The sequence below is a fragment of the Perna viridis genome, chromosome 5, assembly GCF_037379345.1.
Source record: "Perna viridis isolate PV_CMFRI_1.1 ecotype Kerala chromosome 5, ASM3737934v1, whole genome shotgun sequence".
Taxonomy (NCBI): Eukaryota; Metazoa; Mollusca; class Bivalvia; order Mytilida; family Mytilidae; genus Perna; species Perna viridis.
This window is the reverse complement of record NC_142449.1, coordinates 17,600,291-17,621,912: the sequence shown is the minus strand read 5'-3', so window position 1 is coordinate 17,621,912 and position 21,622 is coordinate 17,600,291. Positions and strand designations below refer to the sequence as shown.

The 21,622-nt window shown below is 31.4% G+C and overlaps 1 protein-coding gene across 3 annotated transcripts in view; it reads left to right on the top strand.

Annotated features, from left to right (window-relative positions):
• LOC148616329 (uncharacterized) overlaps window positions 1-21,622 on the top strand; it is a 46,206-nt gene that overhangs the window by 11,176 nt on the left and 13,408 nt on the right. For all 3 annotated transcript variants that reach the window (XM_088583237.1, XM_088583236.1, XM_088583235.1), the window contains exons 3-6: window positions 4,894-5,097; window positions 18,094-18,219; window positions 20,715-20,780; window positions 21,149-21,307. In XM_088583237.1, coding sequence (XP_088439363.1) covers window positions 4,894-5,097; window positions 18,094-18,219; window positions 20,715-20,780; window positions 21,149-21,307 — 555 coding nt within the window. The remainder of the gene's footprint in view (window positions 1-4,893; window positions 5,098-18,093; window positions 18,220-20,714; window positions 20,781-21,148; window positions 21,308-21,622) is intronic.

Below are 21,622 nucleotides of genomic sequence, written 5' to 3'. Positions count from 1 at the left end.
CACATTAGTATGCAGTCCAGTTTGTATATATTGTTTATCATATCTGCACTACCAGTAGACAACCTTCATTTATTAAAAAGTGTCAAAATTTGTCACTCAAAACTGCAAAGGAATGTTGGTGGTGTATACTTGTATTTTTGACAAAACGTATACAAAAGTTTCCCTTGACTCATATTAGTACTTCTTTACAAATGTTGCAGACTTCCCAGGGTAGGAAACTCACTCAAATTCTAGCCAGTCCTGAGTACAATATGGCTATATAAATTTTTGCTTTAATTAGCCAGTCCTGCCAAAAAATAGCCAGGTCTCGAGCAGGCAGGCAAGCTACTATTTGTAACTCTGGACTTCCAAGTGCTCTGGTTGCACCAGATTTAAATAATAAGTAAACAAAATAAGCTGTTATATTCATGGTTTGCTTCAAGAGTTCAGTATGAGAACTGTTCCATTAAAAGATATAAGGTAGCTGGTGTAGGTACTTTTCACCAGGGGAGTCACCCATAGTTCTATTGATGTTGTGTATTAAACTTTATATTTTGTCAAGAGTCCTGAACACCCACCATATTCAAAAAATAAAAGTGCCTTCCCTCAGTCCCTCATATATTTTACTGGAACAGCCTGATAGATATATAATATACCAACTATAAAAATACATGTATGCTATAGAAATGTATGTATCCTTCATAAAAGTCACAATAAGTTACAAATGTACATGTGTAAGGGAGTATATGTTCATTCTTTGATACAACTTTTAAGGTCATGGGAATCATAAATTACTCTTTGTGTGTGTTTTACAGTGTTATATACATTTCCTTGTTGAACAAACACCCCAGAGCACCTTAAGTCACTAGCCTTATTTCCAATGTGATTAACTAAACCAGCAGTGTTTCTCCTGTAGAATAATGAATGGACATGTGTAATCTATGACAAATTTAAGTTCAATGGTGTTTACAGATTATGATGGATTAGGATTATCTCTTTGCTGTATGACTAAGTAACGTTCCAGGACCTTAATCAGATTATCCTTATCCCATTACAACTAATTATGATCTATTGTCCATTTCTACAGTCCATTATAATTGGAGGATTAAACATGTCTATGTACAATAATGCATTTTCCTGCTTGACTTCAATCACCGCTCGTTTGTACATTAGATTTTAACACACAGTCTGCCAAGATCTTCATTTGCATTAGTTATAACACAAACTGTTGATCTTTGCTTTCGATCAGTTTTCTCTGGTGATCTTTTGAAACAGGATAGACAGTCGACACTTAATGTTTTGTAAACACTACAAATTTTATTTTGCCATACCAGCAAGAATAAACATTAGCAGTTGCCTAGTAGCCCATTTTGTGCTGGGCTACCATTTTTGGGTAAAATTTAGTTGATCATATAGATAATATGAAACAAAAATATGGTCTGGGCCACCAGCTTATTTTTCCTTATCTTGACCCCTTATCAGTTAATACAATATTGTGTCTTGGCATATTGTAGTTGGTCACTAGATATATGTACATGTAGCTATGAAATTAAATGATATAAATGGTAATTTTTTGAATTATCTAACATTTACATCTGACATTTGCCTAATATCGGCAAGAAAATTCTGAACCATAAGAACAAGTCAGAGTTATCACAATTCAAGTACATGGCCTACACATGTAGACAGGAACAGATCTATAAATACAATTTAGTCAACATATTTAATATAATAACTTTTATAAACTGAAGAATAGAAAAGCAGAACAGCTCACAAGGAACTAAAGCACCTTGTAATACCTAATGAAAAGTGGTAGTGACATACAGGATTTCATGTTCACTAAAAGACCACAAACATTAAGTCTGCAAATTAGTGCATTGATTATCAATTTTAATGGCAATTGTTACCAAATTGCAGTATTAAAATATTATCTGCAAAAAAATAAAATAAAATGTTTTACAAAAGTAATTTGTCTTAACTGGTTCATATTTTTAAAAAAGACACTCTAATTCTCAATTACTCCCAACTGCAGATAACTTTATAAAGTTATGCAAATGACCGAATTTGATATATTTTAAAAGTTGAGGACTAAGTATGATCTAATCTTGTGCAATAAAGTGTCTTATACATAACAGAAACATAATCTGTCCCCTAAACGAGATGGTCCAGAGTGATAAGCTTTTACCCTTAGAGTCCTTGAAAAAAGGGTTATAATTTCACACTGGGAATCTTACAGTGAACAATTTAAAATGAATTTTGAAATTCCAACAAATCACTGATGGGATAAATATAAGATTTGAACTGTTGATTTGACCATTTAAATTGATCTGAATCAGTCTTATAAAGAAGGTGAATTTGTTTTCGTTAAGTGCTATTTATGTGTAATATGTGACTGCAGGTAGTAAATCTACCCCTGAGACTTTCTCAGTCTACAATGGTGGATAATTTACCACAGAGTGTCAACATACATGTATGTTACTGCAGGTACTAAATCTACCCCTGAGACTTTCTCAGTCTACAATGGTGGATAATTTACCACAGAGTGTCAACATACATGTATGTTACTGCAGGTACTAAATCTACCCCTGAGACTTTCTCAGTCTACAATGGTGGATAATTTACCACAGAGTGTCAACATACATGTATGTTACTGCAGGTACTAAATCTACCCCTGAAACTTTCTCTTTCTACAGTGGTGGATAGTTTACCACAGAGCTGTCTCATTCTATTCTATGCAAATCAGTGTGCTTTGAACAAGTCAACATACATGTACTTTGTGCTAAATTATTCCATTGTACATGTACTTACAATAATTCTACAAACTCTTGCAAGACAACAAACAGTAATTGTATGTTGTTTATATATCAGAATATCAAGGTTTAGGTTTTTGGTTGTGGAAATTTGACAAATTTATTACCTTATAAATAATTGAACAGAATTTAATTTAGAAATGACATTGGCTCTTGTTACCAAAATGATATTCTGCAAATATGGTTAGCATGAAAAGCTTTATAAGCAAACTACTTTTATTACTTATGAAGTGTTTGATCTAACACAACCAAATATGAAGGTGTTGGTTTTTGAATGGTTGCGACATTAAAAGTGTTCAAGTACACCATAAATGTTTCATCTGTCTGGAACTTAGTATTTATAGAAGTATATAGGTGCAACATTCAAAGTATTTTTGTAGGTTTAGATTTTCTGGTAATGAGTTTTAGAAAGATTGAACTTCCAACTGAAAAATGTAGAAGTTCTGAAAGACAACAATAGGAACAATATGCTTAATCCACCATCACTAGACATAACATTAGGGAGTGTGTGGCAAGGATAAAAATTTGCTCAACTGTCAGAGCAATTGAGCATAACCCAGGTTTATAGTTGGGGTCATGCTCCTTGTTTTCTGTGTGTGCCTTTTTATTTCATTTTCATTGTATGTGGTTATAATTCTTCAGCCTTTTGTCTTTTGATGTTTCCAGCTGTAATTTTCCCATTTGGCAAGAAAGTCTCCTGGAATAGTACCTTAGCTATGGATATGGTGGGACAGTTTAGCGTTTCAAAATAGCAAAAAACTTCATAGGAATTTGTTAAAGAACTTCAGGCTGTCACTTCACAGATCTCTTTTGTTAAGGTTTTCGTCATCAATGGTCTGTTCATGAATCTTATACTTGCTCAAATAATGGTGGTCCTGCAGTTATAATTTAGGGTGTAGAATTTCTAAACATACCACCCTTGTAGACAAAGCTGTATAAAACCTAATTCAGCTGAATACCTGGAGTTTTTTCTCTAAGGTATGAATGAATAAGTTAACATATTTTATGAAGGAGAAGTCTTCAATTATGTAATGATAGTTCTCAAGTTGCATGAGAAGCCACTGAATGGTGGTGTATAATTGGAGTTAAGTAATTAGAGTACTCTTTGCATTGATTAATCTTATCCATGCTCATTCATTTACTGTCATAAAAAGTATACTTTTTTGGCAATGAATTTTCAATTATGATGATTTTTTTCTGATATTATGAATAATAGTGCTAAGCATTAAAGTTCCATTCTTTAGAAATTGTCTAGGAACATTCATGAAGAAAATATTTTTATGAATATAATAAAGTACTTCTCTTTTAACAAACATATGTTAATTACTAGTAAGTAAAAATTATGAAAGGAATAGACATTTTTCTGTTAATGTAATTAGACAAGGGAGTAGCATATATGAATGGATCATAACTGAATACTGCAAAGTTTTTACACGTCATCTTCAGAAATATCCCTCACCGTTGGTCAAATGTTTTAAATATAAGTCAGTCAACTGCCATGTTTAAAAATACAAAATTGTTTTTCATTGACTTTGAAAGGCAATTCATAAAGCACATGTACCTTGATTCACATACTAGTAGTGTTCTTGTTACGGTTCATAATCCTTGCTTGGAGTTAAAAATACATGTAGTTACATGTACTTGAGTTTGATATGCCATGTAACTGACCATAAATATGTTACATGTATATTACTTTCTATGGCTGCTTCTCTTAGCTTATCAGAATAGATTTGCTTACCATGTTCAGTGTACCATTTTTCAGTTTAACCCACTCCCATAGACTACATGGGTACTGCTGCATGTACATGTATGTTTCTGAAGCTGTATTTTCTTTAAATTTGTGCTTAGTTTGTTGTTATGATGTTGTAATTTTGTAAATACTACTTATGTTCAATAGAAGAAAATGAAAAAGCACTGTCACTAGCATTCACAGTAAATATTTCATCGAAGTATTGCATTTTACCTAAGAACTACTAGTAATCTCCCTTAATGAAAAAGAAACCATATCAAACTTATTATAACTAGAGAAATTGTATTATAGAGTATTGTAGTAATTCAAAACGAATGATTTGCTGTATAATACTTTTTCAATTTTCTTCTACAGGCCATACAAGCCTTAGGCCTGGTGATATACCAAGCATTAGACTATGGACTGGGTGACAATGAAGAGCGACATCTGGGGAGAGATTTGGAACATCTTCTGGAGTTAATGATAAATCCTGATGAAGATGATGAAACATTCAATGCTGACGATGAAGGGATTGAGAAAGATGCCAAAGAAGGATCTACATTCCAGGAGATTAAAGTTGTAAGTAGCTCTACTTGAGTTAGGTTTACTTTCTGATCTCAGTCCTTAACGTACATAGTCTTCTAGTAAAGCCCCTGCTGAAATTGGAATTTGTTGCTTGGGACTGCTGATACCATTTAAGGAAGTCTATGCTTGAGGTTCCCATTTTCATCTCATATTTCAAATCAATTTACTCTTATAACAGAATGAGTTAAAATATGATCCAAGGTTAGACTGAAAAATGTGAGCAGCCATAAACTCAGATGTTACAGATTTTTGCTCTATAGATATTTCAATTTTTCTAAATTGAAGACGTTTCCATCCAAATGTCACTAGTTTTTGGTCAAAGACTAGCACTTAGTCTAGTCTTTACAAATCTAATATGACCTAATTCATATTCTGGTATGTTGTATGGGTTTAAGTTTTAGAGGAGTCCGAGTTGCTCATTTACTTTTTTCTTTTATTGTATGTATTATTTTAGTTACTTTATGTTCTTTGTTGTGTTTGTCCCTGGATTACATTCTTTTGATTACCTCTGGAATCTGGGTTCCCTTGAATACTCTTTAAAAGAGCAATAAAGGTTGGGGTATAAATGAAAACATTTCAATTTTATTTGGAGTATAAATGATTAATATATATTACATCTGATTACATATCAACTATTAAATTTATGTGTTAGTTTCATACTGGCCTACTTTAATATCATACGGAATATAGTTAAAAATCACATTCATACATATGCAAACTAGTAATTTATATAATATAAAGAAAATTGATACAATTGACAATGAAATCCTCACCATGCTAATATGCTCTTGTAGTGATATAATATTTGACATAACAGAGATTTTACTCCAACTGAAATAATCAGTGAAACTAGTCTCCAGTCTATGGAAATATTTACCTTGATTGCAAAAAGGCATTCTACAGGAAAAAATAGCTTATGGTTGAAGCCTTTTGCAATAAAAGTCAGCCTACAGAAAAAAGATAACAAGGTTGTGGACTATTGCAATGAAAGTCAGTCTACAGGAAAAGATAGCTAAAGGTTGCAATGAAAGTAAGATTGCAAACTAGTGCAATAAAAGTAAGATTGCAAGCTAGTGTAATAAACTTCAGTCTACAGGAAAAAATAACTTAAGGTTGCAGACTAGTGCAATAAAAGTCAGCCTACAGAAAAAGATAACTTAAGGTTGTGGACTATTGCAATGATAGTCAGTCTACAGGAAATAATAACTTCAGGTTGCAGACTATTGCAATGAAAGTCAGCCTACAGAAAATAATAACTTAAGGTTGCAGCCTATTACAACAAATGTCAGTCCAGGAAATTATCTTAAGAATTCAGATTAGTGCAATGAAAGCCAGTGCAGGAAGAAAAAACTTATGGTTGCAATAAATTTCTATAAATGTCAGTCTTCACGAAAAAAATAACTTAAGGTTGTGGCTTAGTGCTATAAAAGCAACATTACTTAAGTGTAAAACTCTTTATTAGGGCATACTTGTATTCTCTACCAAAAGGATATTTTATGGATGATTTATGTATAGAGTATTTACATAATCTGAAGACCTCATGTTCTTAACGAGAGTCTGAAGTACACTATATCTTGTCTAATATGCAATCTACTTTATTTTACAAGGAAATAGAGGACTTAAATAGCTGGAGTTTTTATTGTCATTAAATTATTATAACTGTTTAAATAATACAATTGAATTTCCTCTGTTAGAACAGGTGTAGGTGCAGTCATGGGGAAACCCATATTTTTCTCCGCTTTCGGTCCTCTTACTATTAGGTCATTGCAGGAAATGTGAACTTTAATTGAAAAGGATGTCTTTTAATCTCTTCTAACATCTAAAATGTACATTTAAATTTTCAATCCAATATAAACAGGCATAAATGTGATATTATCATGAAATCTGTATATATTATAATAATGCAAGCTAGCATACCGGTAACCATTTTATTTTGGTCCCCAATGATGAGTCAAAGATTTGTCATAGTGTAAACACATGGCTTATCATTGCTTTGTTACGTACTACCCTACAAAGTTTGGTAAAGTCTGATCAAATTAAATCTCCCCTGTGTTACAGCCCACATACCCCCAATATTGAAGAATTTTGATAGATATGTCAGCTGATTATATGAACAAATTACTGACTGTAGACAATTATATACCATTTATTTGTTTCTTTTAATCTGATTGGTGGAATAAGGTGTAGGTTTGATAGGTATTTGTCAGTGTGATGGTCAACTTTGTGTCCTATTTTAATGCTGTTTTTGTGGCACTTTTTTTCGTAAATCGTTGCACAATTGGAAAACTTGGCAAACTTTTAAAACTTGTTGAGATATTCACAAATGGCAGTATTTTATGTCAATAGACTGAGATATAATGAACCTCAATGGCTTTATTTGTGCAAATTTACTCTGTTGGCTTACTTTTTGTCAAAAACAGGACAATTGTTAATTTTTTTGATCAGTGAACAAAGAATATTTTTGAGTACCGCTTCTGTAATTATTCAGCAGAAATATAATAGGACCACTCTAGGCATCAAAGACAAAATAATCTCTTCATCTTAACCTCTTCAAAACTCTTTTTATGAATTTAAAACTTCAAAAACTTTGTCACAATGTTTATTCAGGTACCAAAAATGTTTTCTTTACCAAAAACACAAGTACTCTCTTGAAAGGTATGTTGTGCTTTGATGTTCACCTGAAACCTCGTTAACCTGATAGGTGATACACATATTTAAGGTCACATAGTGTTGGGAGGCATGTCATTCCCAGTTTCTGTAGAAAAAAAAAATTGGGACTTTAATAGTACAAAAAATTGTAAACATTAACATTACTATAATGATGGGAAAATATTTAAACAAGATTTTCTGACCCAATATCCATTTACACCTTTGCATGATTTGGGAACCTATCCATGTGGTATTTTAGTGTTATGTAACTTTAAGTCAAATACTTTCCACATCAGTGTACATTCAACTCCAATAATTTGATATTGTGATTGTTTGTTGTAGACTGGTTTTCTCACATTAAAATTCTACTTAAATCAAATAAAAGTCACTAAATGTGTGCACTATCATACTTTTTAATATTTATAAAACCTTTAATAACACTGACAGCTATAGGAAAGTGAGAATTTGAAGGAAAGCATCAAAAGAGTTATTGATTAGGATTGATTAGTTCTATATTTTGCATACATTAGCACATTTATGGTTTCTGTCTCATTCTAGATTAAACAAGCTCAATGAATTAGAAATGACATTTATATTTGTATATCACATTCCTTGTTCATTCGGATGTTTTCAAGATATACTTGTATCAGCAGTACTGTTAATGTTCTAATTTTTGTATTGTATATTAGGAGAAGACTTCATAAGTTAATGAACTTTTTGTGAAGTTGACAAATAAAGTTGTTGTAAACTAAACTAAATTACTCTTATCATAGAAATTCCATTGGCATTGGGTTTATTTCTTTCCTTCATTGGCTTTCAAAAACTATTGGATGTTTACTGAATAAACTAACATCCTATTTATATTTGTAAGGTTGGGGAGTCAGTGTTGATTGTCTCTGGGTTTTATTTTTAGGGTTCCCTTTGTTGATATTAGAATGTAAAGATGGTGGGTGGTTTTAAGTGCTTGAAACCTCACCGGAACTGAGAAATATCTTTAAATTTTGTTTATAATTTTTGCTTACTCCCCGCTTGTCTTTTTTAATAGTTTGTATTTGTGATAAATACATGTATTTGTCACTGGCATAACATTTGTTCATAGCAGTTTTTCAAACTGGTAGCCCTGACCACATTTCTGTTGAATACACTCTATATTTTCAACTACAATGTAAATTCTACCCAGAATTATGATAGCCCTACTCAAAATCTGGAAGCCATGGGATAATGGATGACTGCTAATTTTTACTCTTGCATGGCTGTATTTGGATTTAGCTGTATCAAAAAATTACTTTTTTCATACTCTCATTGTATTTTTTCCTCTCCAACTTACAGTGAGAAAGAATGTTATTAATTGGCTATTCTATAGAAAGATGAGAGAATTTATGTATGTTATGGGTACAATGACTGACCATAAACTATCTCAGTCTTTTGTGGCCATGATATAGCAGAAAATAAAAACTGCTGGACCAATAGATGTATATCCATTGTAAAGTTAAATTGACATTCATGGTCAAGTCACCTGTAGGTCAGATATGATCACCTGTCAGGTGTGCTACTTAAAATTCACATATAAATCATAAACATATTAAAGATATTAAAATAGCAGGAATTTGTGACTTATTGACCATAGAAAAGATCAATGTGATATTGTTTATACTGGCTTGTGTTTAGACAATTTATTTCTCATTTGTTCAGTAAAGTAAAACTGAATGTAAATAGAACATGCTATTTCAATACCCAATAATGACTTGGCATGTACTTTTGTCTTCAAAGAAATCTATTTCTTCTGATGTTTTGTAATTGTGGTCATATTTTAACCAGGCCCAGTTTTCTTCAAATGATCTTCAGTTTGTTCTTGTGTCAGCCAATTGAAATAAGCATTTTGCTGTCAATTCTTTGGATCAGTCAAATGCCTTGCTGATGTTAAAATCTGTAAATTAACTTATTTATATGATTTTATAGTATCAAATGGTACCAATATCAAAATGTCATAATTCTATATTTTTTACAATTGATTGTAATGTATAGCAATTATTGGTGAGAATTTATTTACTGGACCATTTTTTACAGTCACAGAAAGTTTTGTTGACAGCTAGTACTCGAGTAGAACTCGAAAAGTCAAAGTTATTCAGTATTTTTGCCATAACAGCACCCCACCCTTCAAATAAACAACTGTTCAAAGTTATAAAGAAATCGTCTGCATGATTTCTCAGTTCTCTTTGTTCTCTGTCACAAAGAATCTTGTAAACTCTTTATATATTGATGTTAGTATAGAATAGAACTGTTAATATTATTTTTTATGGTATTTATGTTAATTGATCTAGTATTGATATGTTGTGTATCTAGAAACAATTGCAGAACAAACATTAGAATTATCACAATGGTTTCTGTTGATAGTGATAGATAAGTTTGTAGAAAAACTTGTTAAAAAATATTAACTGAACCAATGTGTTGTGAAACCAAGAAAAGACAGAAGGAGCTTAGATATTTTCCATGTAGGAAAAAACCAGTGGTTATGTTCTCAAGAAATCGTAATTGCAAAATTAGTCTTAAGTTCTGATGTCATAATAGATCAAAGTATTGTGATGTCATTACTAATGGCCAATTTTACACATACATTTTTTTGTGAAATCGTCAGTATATACTATACTGCAAATTAAGAAATTATTGTGCATATCTTTTTTTTTTAATTTCAATGTTTGGCTACATAAGTAATGAAAAAATATCTTGAATTTCCAATGACAATGTTGCATTAATCTGACTGTGATGTCGCAAATAAATAGAATAATGTCTTTTTTTTTAAGTGATCACTAGCATCATGTCACTCTCTCCCCCTCCCAATTTGGATCACTGTTACACAAGTGCTACCTTCTGTCTTAATTTCAAAACTGATGTTATTCTGAATACTATGTATGGGTAGAAATAAAATTTTTAATTTGTCCCTGTCTGGTTACTTTGCCCAAAACTGTATTGTTTTGATTTCCAAATTTTTATTTAGCTGTCATCATTTAAGTCATTCCAGGAATTTGTGCCTTAATCTAGCAATATGAATTGTTTTTACCTGTCAGTTCTATCCACTCTGTTACGTAACGATTTCGGCCATAAATCAATATTTTCAATCTACCAAAACTTGCCTTAGAACCTTGAACAAATTACATTTACCATGTCTCGATTGTATTATTGACTTTACATAAATTTATTCTGCAGGTTAGTTTTAAAAGATTTATTGGTAAACACTGTAAATTTTACTAACAAGCCTTTCAGTTCTTTGTATGGTTAAATTTGATCCAATTGTCCAGGTTTCATTGAAGTATACCATAAGAATGTATTGATTCTGTCCAGAAAGACATGATCGGGGTTTGGTATTGGAATGTAAAAGGTTGTAAGGTATATGGTAATATCACCTAATCAAGGTGTGTAGGGCAACCTTATTGATCTATTGATCCTGGTGATAAATAGCCAAGCCATGACATTGCAAAGTAAAATTAATTTTGTAATGTATTGAAAGTTGTGCATCAGTTGGTACAAAATTGGCACTTTAATGGCATGTAAATTGGTCTTTATGAAGAAACTGTTCACCTTGTCAACTAGTTTCATTGCATTCTAGTATATTCAATTCATCTCTTTCACTTGTATTGTTGATAAATGAAGTATTTGTCAATTTATTTTTGATGGTTTTCTACAGTACCATAGTGAGGAGGATGCCCTTGATTGGGAAAGAATTGATGTCAATGTTCTCAACCTCTTTTACACCTACATATTTGGTTATTAATATTATGTATAATTCTGATATTTCTAGGGCTAAAAACAAAATTCATATTTGTTTCCTGTTTCCAGACCTACATGAACCCATATCAGAGAGATTTCAGTTCATACTCTTTCTAGTTATATTTTTTTAAACCTTTTTTGAAATTGATATTTCCTATGTTGGAGTCCTGAGTGGTTTTTATTTTTTTTATTCAAAAATTAGTGAGCTACCACTGTGAAGGAAACATTTTTAGGTCAATATGTTGATTTACTCACATATTCAATAATCTTTGGAAGTTATTCCTTATGTAGCTCTACTCAGTTTATGTTTGTATACCGGTACATAGAAAATGCATAAAAGAATTCAAATTTTTTCTTCTGGGGTGTGTACATTGTATGTATCTTCAAGCCTATTGGCATGCATTTACACCTATAACCCTGCTTTTACTTGTGTTCTTTGTATCAGTATTTGTATCAGTAGTGTGAGGATCTTCATTGAAAATTCAATACCCTGTCATTATAAACCTTTCATGGATATGTTGTTGATCTAATTATCAGTAATGATCTTATAATATTTATGAGCAGGTATTTGTTTGATCTTCAAAGACCACACACATGTAAAGGTTAATTAAGTTTCTGTATCTACCTATTGCATGTGGTATATTTGATATACCTAGGTTTTGGGCCCTGGTCTAAAAGTCAAGCAAATCAATATTCCAAAGCTCCTGTTACCTTTATCTGATATGGCCACACATGCTATCATAGCATTTAACATGCTTGGTTTCTGACTATGATGGAAGACCTTCAGCTCATATGTGAAACATTGCGATAAGTTGATGTTTGCAATTTGTATTTCATTTGGAACGTAGTCAATACTTGAGATTTTCAATAAAGGATATTAGTGGTAAACTTCTGCTAAGAATTAAAATGAATATTTCCAGGACTGATCAGGACTTATAATTTTAACTAAGGAGGAATTCTATCCTAAAATTTTGGGGGCTACCAAGTATTAAAGTAAAGTAGCAGTCCTGATAAATTGAACTAAGCTTTTTCTACTCAAGGGGTATATAACTTTTTTCTCTCCTAAAAACTAATGGTTTCCCACAATCAATAAACTAAAAGAACTCATTCCAGTAATGCCATACTCAAAGGAACAAGTTCATTTTAAAATGGTACAATTCCTCTATGAAATGGCACTTGCGTCATATTTGCACAATGCCAGAAGAAAACCATATTGTAATTTTTTTATTTTGATAAATGAGTCTGAAAAACATTCATATCATCATTTATCAAGGTGTACATGAAAAATGTCCTCATGTTTTAAATATTTGTTATGATATTACTTGTTGCCTTGAAATGCTATAAAAATTGACAAGGAATTTATGGAAATTGAAGTCTATTCCTGATTGTATCAACATTAAATGTCAAAGAGACAGTTAAGTTATCATTTGAAATGCAATGCTTTGAAATGATTTGCTGATTGAAAAATTTTGAAGTATAATTGATTTGTTTAGCCTTTAAAAGTTTTCTGTATTTAAATTCATTTGCAATGCTGTAATATAACCAAGAACAAGTTTCTGGTCATTCTAACATTTTCAGTAAATAATACAGTTAATCTCTCAAGAGTTGATGGTATATGTCCATCTATATGCTACAGTTATCTTTGTTGATTGATGGATTGGTTTCAAATTTATTCTGTGGCTTTATAAATGGAGCATTTGTTATATACAATTTTAGGGGTTGTTTTTTCCCTTTATGATTTGGGTATATCTAGCATGACAGCACAACAATGCATGTAACTTCTTGCTGAAAACTGCAATGTTGAAACTGAAAATAAAGTTACACATGAGTTTTGCTCTTAAGTGGAGTATAAATCCGCTTTTGATTGGAAAACCCAAGAAATGTTTAACGTAAACTCATAAAAACGTGTTTATGCTTTTATTTGCCAATTTAGAACTTTTAAAGTAATATTGTCAGTTTTGTCATATCACCATGAAAATCATGACACTCTTCAGTGTTTTAAAAGTACATGTGGACATGAAAATAGAAATGTGGTTTCTATAGTTGTTGCATTGATTCCTGTGTACCTCAAGAAGCAGTTTTCTGAACTGTAGAGGGGATATCAGAAGTATCATAAATAATTAATTCAACCTCCAGGTAGTATTTAATTCTCAATAGTTGACATATTTACCAATAAGTTAGATCTACAAAATTAAAGAAATAGTATATGCTTAATATTTGCAACCTGCAGCAACAAATAGAAATTTGATAGTTCCAAAATTGTTCATTGAGTTTTGACATAACAGCATTTACCCTTTTCAAATCAGTTAAGCAATGTATTTCTGCTAATGGAAACTTTTACTTTAGAAGCCTATTGATTGATATCAAGAAAAAATATTACATTCAGGTTAACCTCCCATCTATACATTCATTAAAGCCTCTTGGATGAAACTAATTCTGGAATAATTCAGGAAATTACACCAATGTTTATGTACTGTTGATTTAGTTAATGACCTTTTTACTTCCTTGTGGAACTATAAACAATCCTAGAAACAGATTCAGTATTGAGTAGGAAAGAATACCACATTCTTGACATAAGCTGCAAAGCATACAGGACAATAGATAACTATTGATTCTGAGAGCATGGTTGTCTGAGTTTGGACATTGATCCTTCCCTGCCATCAGACTCCTATTTAACCACAAATTACTGCCAGACAGGGTTAATATTGTGCTGGAAGTATTATGTAATGATATCAACTGATTTTCCTGTCTGTAGAACTCTTGTGTAAAATTACTTGAAAATGCAAAAGAAATAATCTGCATACTAAATGACATCTTCTTTAATATGTCTGATAGTGGAGGAGGACATGATGACATACTGTATATAGAAGCTTGTTTGGTGTTTTTACAAAGACATGTCTTCTTACACCTGGTCCTTGATGCCCCAAGTTTAAACTTGCATGTTCTATTTATAGTATTATCCAGGCTCCAAGCTTCTTAGCTGACAATTTCTGTCATTGTAATGGCATAGTAACTTAATAAAATGTCTATACAACACTACATGACATATGCTTTCCATTTAGAAGGTTTTAATTGGTAGCTAAAACTTTTGTTTAAAATTTAAAAGGAAACATTTTTACAATTTATTTCATTTTGAAATTAATAGTTTTTGATCTCTGACCTTTTGTAGACATAAAGACTAGAAACAGAGTAATTAATGCTGACCTAAATACCTGACAAAAATAAACATGTATTTCTGTATTAAGTATATTCTGTGTAGCATCCTTGTACATTTATAGAAGGTTAAAGCATCTGTCAAATTTATCCCAAGGATTTGATGCTGCTACAATCAGAAGATCTGACAGAGATAAACGGAAGAACTAATGTTGCCTGATAGGAAATAAATTTTATTATAACTAATTGGTTCCTGAGGTACTGGATAAGACACTGTTTCAGTGAAATCTTTGTTGAATGAAACAACTTGTACATGCAGTACCACATTTATTGGAAAAAATGTTGTTTAACTTTATTTTTTGGTTGTATATTGGTATGGCGCTGTCTTTGTCTGGGTTGTTGTCAGTGGCCTCCATAGACACTTTGTTTTTGTGCCATAACTTGAGTATTACTTGGTTGATCTTTATAAAATTTTATTCATAGTTATAATGGTTTGGTCAAACTACTAATTTCAATTCCAACAGAATTTGAACCTACAGGCTTTTCTCAATATCTTTGAAATCAAAACTTAGAACAAACTAAATTTTGACAAACCTAAAAAATTATTACAAATGAAAATGAGCTCATTCATATTATCATTGAAAAACAAAGTAAATAATGAGTTTTGATGATTTAGGTTTGTAGGGGTTTATTGACATATTTGATACTAGATAATGTCAATAGACATTTTCAAACCATTGCAATTTCTGAATCAATTCATGTCAAAGGTTTGTATGGCAGTCGTGTGTCCCTTTTGTTGATATGGGTTTGTGGAGCATAAAATTACCCTTACAGTAAAACATAATATTATGAAAGGAGGAGAGGTCAATCAGAGGTCAAGTCACTGAGCTACTGAATTCAATGTTTATTTTTGAAATTAGTATATAACATCAATTGTGTCCTTATAAGTTGTAGTACTACAGTATAAGATCATATTATGACCTGTTTATCTAAAATGCCTTTGTGAGGGCATGCAACATCACAGCCTATAAATGTTTTGGACAGGAGTATGATAGATCATGTTAAGTTGGTTACAAAATCAGTTTATTGTTAAGTTAACATTCTATATGCCCTTTATGTTTGAAGGCATGTAATTTGTAAAAAACGTATTACAAAGAAAATCCATTTTCTTATATAACTTAGTGTATTATGAAAAATTAGCTAAATAGGGTGGGGCTAAGCTTAGTACCAGTATATGTACACATAGGCAGAGTGATAAAAATAGTATAACATGATAATACCATGGCCTTTTAGATGTATATGGAACATTTGTTTCTAAATAAATTCTATGATGTATTATTTCCTTATACTAGTATGCATGTCCACCCACCTCAGATTTAGGATTCATAGACATGCAGTCAGGCTATATCTGTGGTTCCAGCCAGCAGTTTAATAATGGTATAGGCTCTGAACTATCTGAAATTTTCTCAAGTTAGATTACTATGTTGGCACTTTACTACAAATTGAGGAAACGCCTAATAAATTGTACTTTCCAGTTTATTACTGTGCTATTTCAAGTTAATTGAAAGAATATGTGTATTTACTGGGTAACTTCCTCCTTTAATATTTCAAAATCTTAACTTGGTGATGAATAATATTTTGATTATGATCTTCCTACATATTTGATTTTAATGCTGCTGATGAAACATGTGCACGGCATATCAAAATTGACAATATATAAAACTGATATCTTTCGTATTCATGACTTTTCATCATTAGAATATATTGATTATCGTATGTGACAACTAAATGAAATGTGGGTGTCCAGCCCATGATACATGAAACATATTCACAGGAAATTAGTTTCAAATTAAGGTTTAAAGCTATTGTGTACATAGTGATATGCCCATGGTTATGACTAGCAATAAAGTTATGTCCCGTGTCTTGTCTTTGGCCATGGTTCAGGCAGTGGTCACTCTAGCTTACCTTTGATCCCAGTGTTTATTTACCAACTAAGTCTCGTAATTACCAATTGTGAAGCTGTCGACAGAGATAAAATGTAGTGAATTTCATGAATTTGTCAAACAAAAGATGTGTACTTAGGGAGATTTTAGCAAGTTTATCAAGATTTTTGTCAATAACTCTCAAGGTGCTGGGTAATGGTCAATTGTTTTGGTTAATTTGTTGACATAATAGAACTTAATAGTGTCCATGTCAATAATAACGGAAGGGGCATGTTTAAGAATAATAAAACTTAGGGATTATCGTGATTTTCATATTTTGTCAAAAGTGACCCTCTATTGGAGATAAGGCACACCCTTGAGTATCCTTAAATTTAATTTATTGCTCAGTCAAATCACATATTTTACATTTAAGCTTACCAAACACATTCCAGATAGAAATTCATGCAGATTATAAGATTTTTTTGTTAACAAACACTTCCTTTTCTTTGCTCATAAATTTTCAATTTTCTAAATTAGGGAATTTAAAAAAAAATATATCAATATATACATTGTGTATCAGTACTTTCTTATACATTTAAGGGAGTATGGATTTTTGGGGCTTCATTAAAGCATGGAGGTTAGATGCCATTGTTTGCATTAGTTCACTTGAAACACATTGACCCAACCCCATGTCATACTGTCTCTGCTAAACTCATAATTTACATGTCAAATGTTTCAATCTACAATAATAAGAATATCCTGTTAATTTAGTCAGCCATTGTATTCCTGGTTATGATAGCTTGAGACATGGTGTTCAGTGATAGACCTAATGGTCCTCGTAGTCCTCTTTGCATAGACCCTGTGTCTTGTTTGTATTCAGGTGTTGACTTTCAAAACAATTTATAATATAAATATTTTATTTTCCTCAAGAGATTGTGATATTATTCTTTGTAAGCAATCTCAGATTTGTTTTTGTTAGGGACTTCCTAAGGCTTAACACTTTCTTTGTAGATGATAGAAAAGTATTGCCAGTTTTCTTTCAGTGTGTCACCTTTTTGTTTGTGATTAGATTTTACATTGAGTATAATTTTTAAAAAGTAGACTAGATATCAGATAATATTTAAAAAAAAATACCAGCCTATAGGGTAACATTTTCTTTAGTAGTAATTGTAGACCCTGGTCTGTAATCTCGACTTCTAAGGTCAAATGCTAGTGGCCGTTAACCATGTTCAAATTGCCTTGCCCTTTAAATAATAATAATTCTTGTGATCTTTTTTTCTTATTTAGAAGTTTCTTTACCCAGTTTTCATTTTTTTTTCAAATGGAAGGGGTATGGTTGGAACCAGTAAAATAATAACAAATGCATATGTGCTCCCCAAACATTGTATGTCATACTAACTAATATACCACCAGTATGTCAAATGTGGTTTAGAACTGAACTCCAGTATACAAGTCTTTCCTTTCCATAATTTTATTCCATTTTATTCCTTTTTTTTTACAGTTGTGTATAAGACATTTGACCAGCCAACAAGATGCAGGGTACCACTATAAAGCTGTATGTCGAGCACTGGCTGCTGAGGCGGCAGAACTTCTCACGTTTCTGGACAAGGTCACCATTGGCAATGAGGTATGGTAGCATATAATATACAGAATTGTATAGAGTAGTAGAAAGCTTCCATAACACATTATTGAGATTGTACATGGTACATGTTCTTGTTCAAACTTCACAATAAACTTGAAATGTAACCACAAGATGGGACCAAAAGACAATGTCATCAAACTTAGTAACCGTATCTGTTTTAAGCTGACAGCAAATTTGATACACGATGTGCATTTATTACATCAAACCATATAAAACAAGATGAATTAATTTTTCAAGCACTTTCTGTATTTTTGTTACAACATAGATTTACCAGAATAAACAATATGCGAAGACTGCTAGTCCATTTCTCGAGTTTTTTTTAAATGATGAGACTTATTTTAACCAGTTTATATTTCATTTGACATCAAGTTTCTATGCATTCCTGTATAAGATTCCTAACGGAAGAGTTAAACGTGTTCACAACACTAAAACCATGTTTATTAATGAAATAATAATATAATCTTGTTAGAGAGACTTATGGAGATTTTAGTTCATTTCATTCCATAATTTGTTGACTCCTTTGAACCTAAATATTGCTCCAACTCAAGATTTACTTTCCTTCTATTAAGCTGTCCACATAAACTTTGTTAATTGGTGTCCTCAATCTTTTCAAAAGCTAAATCTTTGTAGAAAAAAGAAAGTCGAAGGTCAATTTATAATATTGACTCTCAAATTAAATGTCATGTTGCTGTATACACTTTAATTTGAATTTATTTGTTTCTTTTGTAAGAACTTCATCACCAATACAATGCTCATGTCATAAATCATGTACAAATATGGAAAACTCTTGTACACATAAAGTTCTCTCCAGGCTTGAATTGTTTAAAAACCTTCTACAACATTTAATTTTTATTCTATAGATATTCCAAATTTTATCTGTCTGATTGGCACGGTCTTGCATTGAATTTTTGTTTTTTAACCAATAATTTTGATATTACAGCTGTTTCAATTTATATCTTTCTGATAACCGGATTTCACTAAATTTATGGAAGTGTTTTTACATTTAATTTTTGTCACATAGCTGTTCGATCATTAATGAAAGGCACTTTCTGAGATTGATTTTTGTGATTTTATTTGATTTACTTCGTGGTTATCATATAAAGTTTCGGAATGTTCAGGATTCAGGGCCTATTAATTTTTCAACCATCCTTGTTCTAGCCATTGATTATAAAATAGAGTCGTATCATTATTACAGTAAAATCAATTCTGCTGGATCCTAAACATAAATAAAGGCTTACAGAATTGTGTCCTAAAGAGTAGGGAAAAGAGTAGTGATCAGTTAGAACATACCATTAAATATTGAAGTATATATTAATATATATTGAAATAAGAAATTGTATTGGTAGGTCTACTTAAGTTAAATGTTAGAATATCATTCACCTCTCCATGGGTATTAAGGTACCAGTCCTTGGTACCAGAAAAATGATTTCTGTAATGTTTTTTTTCTTCATCCATGATTTTTACAAAGCATTACTTGATTTAATAGGTAGAAATAGAATTAGACATGGATGAGGTTGAAAAACTTCACTAACTTGAAGAAGCCTTACATAAAAATTATTTTCCCAATCATGAATAATACATCTATGATAAAAAAGCTTTTAATATGGAAATTATTCTCAGATAATAATGTCATTTATTGATTATAAGTTTAGTTTCATTAAGTGATACACCATTATACAGCACATATTATTCCTGATGATAAAGAGCTAGACAGAGAATGTAGCTGAAATATTGCTGCTCAGGCATTAAACCCCAACAATCAATCAATCAATCAATTATTGTTTGAGTAACATTAACTGTTCAATATATTGAGAATGGATATGGTGAATATGTCAAAGAGACAACAACCCCACAGCGATGAAAAATGTCAGCTCAAGGCCACCCATGGGTCTTCAATGAATAACGAGGAAATCTTAAATGTTAGCTTCTTTACATACAAATTTTTGTCATATGATAAATGCTTATGTAAAAGATTTTGAACTTCAATGAGAAGCAACAGGTTTAGCCTGGTTTGAAATCGTTTTACCCTGGAAAGTGAAAACTTGGTGGAATTAACATTTAGCCTTGTCCCATGTTTGGAATGAATTTTGGAATGAGTTTTCTAAGTGCTTGTTGTAATTGTTGCAGTTTATTCTAGCAGTGAAATGAGTAAATTTGAGTTTCTCATTTCAGTTGCAGAAAAAGATATCTACTGTTTGAGTATCAAGACAAAAACCTGACTAATCCTACACACACATATAGTCTTAAATCTTTAATGGACTTGTAACATTTGAGTTGTTCTTCTTACCCAGAACCCAATCCCTTCAAAAGTTATAAGTTAAATGCATATACTAATATAATTACTGGATAACCACTTCAACTTTTATATGCTTCCCAATTAAGTCTTTTATGTTCACAAAAGTGGATACTTAATATTTAGATCTTTCTTAATGAAGGATTGAGAAAAAGAAATTAAATATTAATGAAAATATTATTTTCAGAGATTGGCAGAATCCCAGCTTGATCAAGATTTACAGAAACTGGATGATTTACAGAGAGTTGACTGGGTAGGTCAAGAAAGATAACTCTGTTTGAAATATGAAGAAAATTTAAGTTAAGATTTTCCATAGAAACTAGATGTAATATCTCAGTTTTGTCAAAGTGATAAACATTGAAAGTAGTCCAAGTCCATACCAGGATCAAGAAGATAAGTTTTTGTGCAATTAAACAAATATCTAAGTTACTGAGCAATTTTCAGTCTGTAAAAAAGTTTGGATATGTTCATTAAAAAATACTATACTAATTTTAGGGTTTATGAATTAGCATAAAGCATTAAGAAACAAAGTCCAATTTGAAGTAAGGTCAATATGCATGAGGGAAGAGTACCTATTTATGTAAATGTATTGTAGTTGTAATGCATTGTTTTTGTCATCAGGCCAGATTATGGGTACAGATGATGAGAGAGTTGAGACAGGGGGTCAGGCTGAAGAAGGTCGAACATATTCATCTACCCCCTGTAGAGTTTGAACTCACACCTTTTGAAATATTGCTTGAGGACATCAGGACAAGGAGATATACACTGAATAAAATCGCGGTAAGATAATTTTATAGTGCAACTTATTTAATTATATATGTTAAAAATATATTCATTGTTAAGTTTCCTTAAGAATTTTGTTCAATTTTAAAAATCATCAAGCCATTCATATTTCTTTTTCTGATTTGAATATAAGTAGGAACATTTCATACAGCTGTAACTTTGACCTTTGTCCCATTGACATTCACCAGGTTTTACAGATCATAATGAAATGTAAGTGTCCAGTATCAACAATTAGCTTATAATACTCTGATAGGAAAGTTCTATAGATGTATAAGATTACCTTGACTTGATGCATGTTCACAGTATTGACTG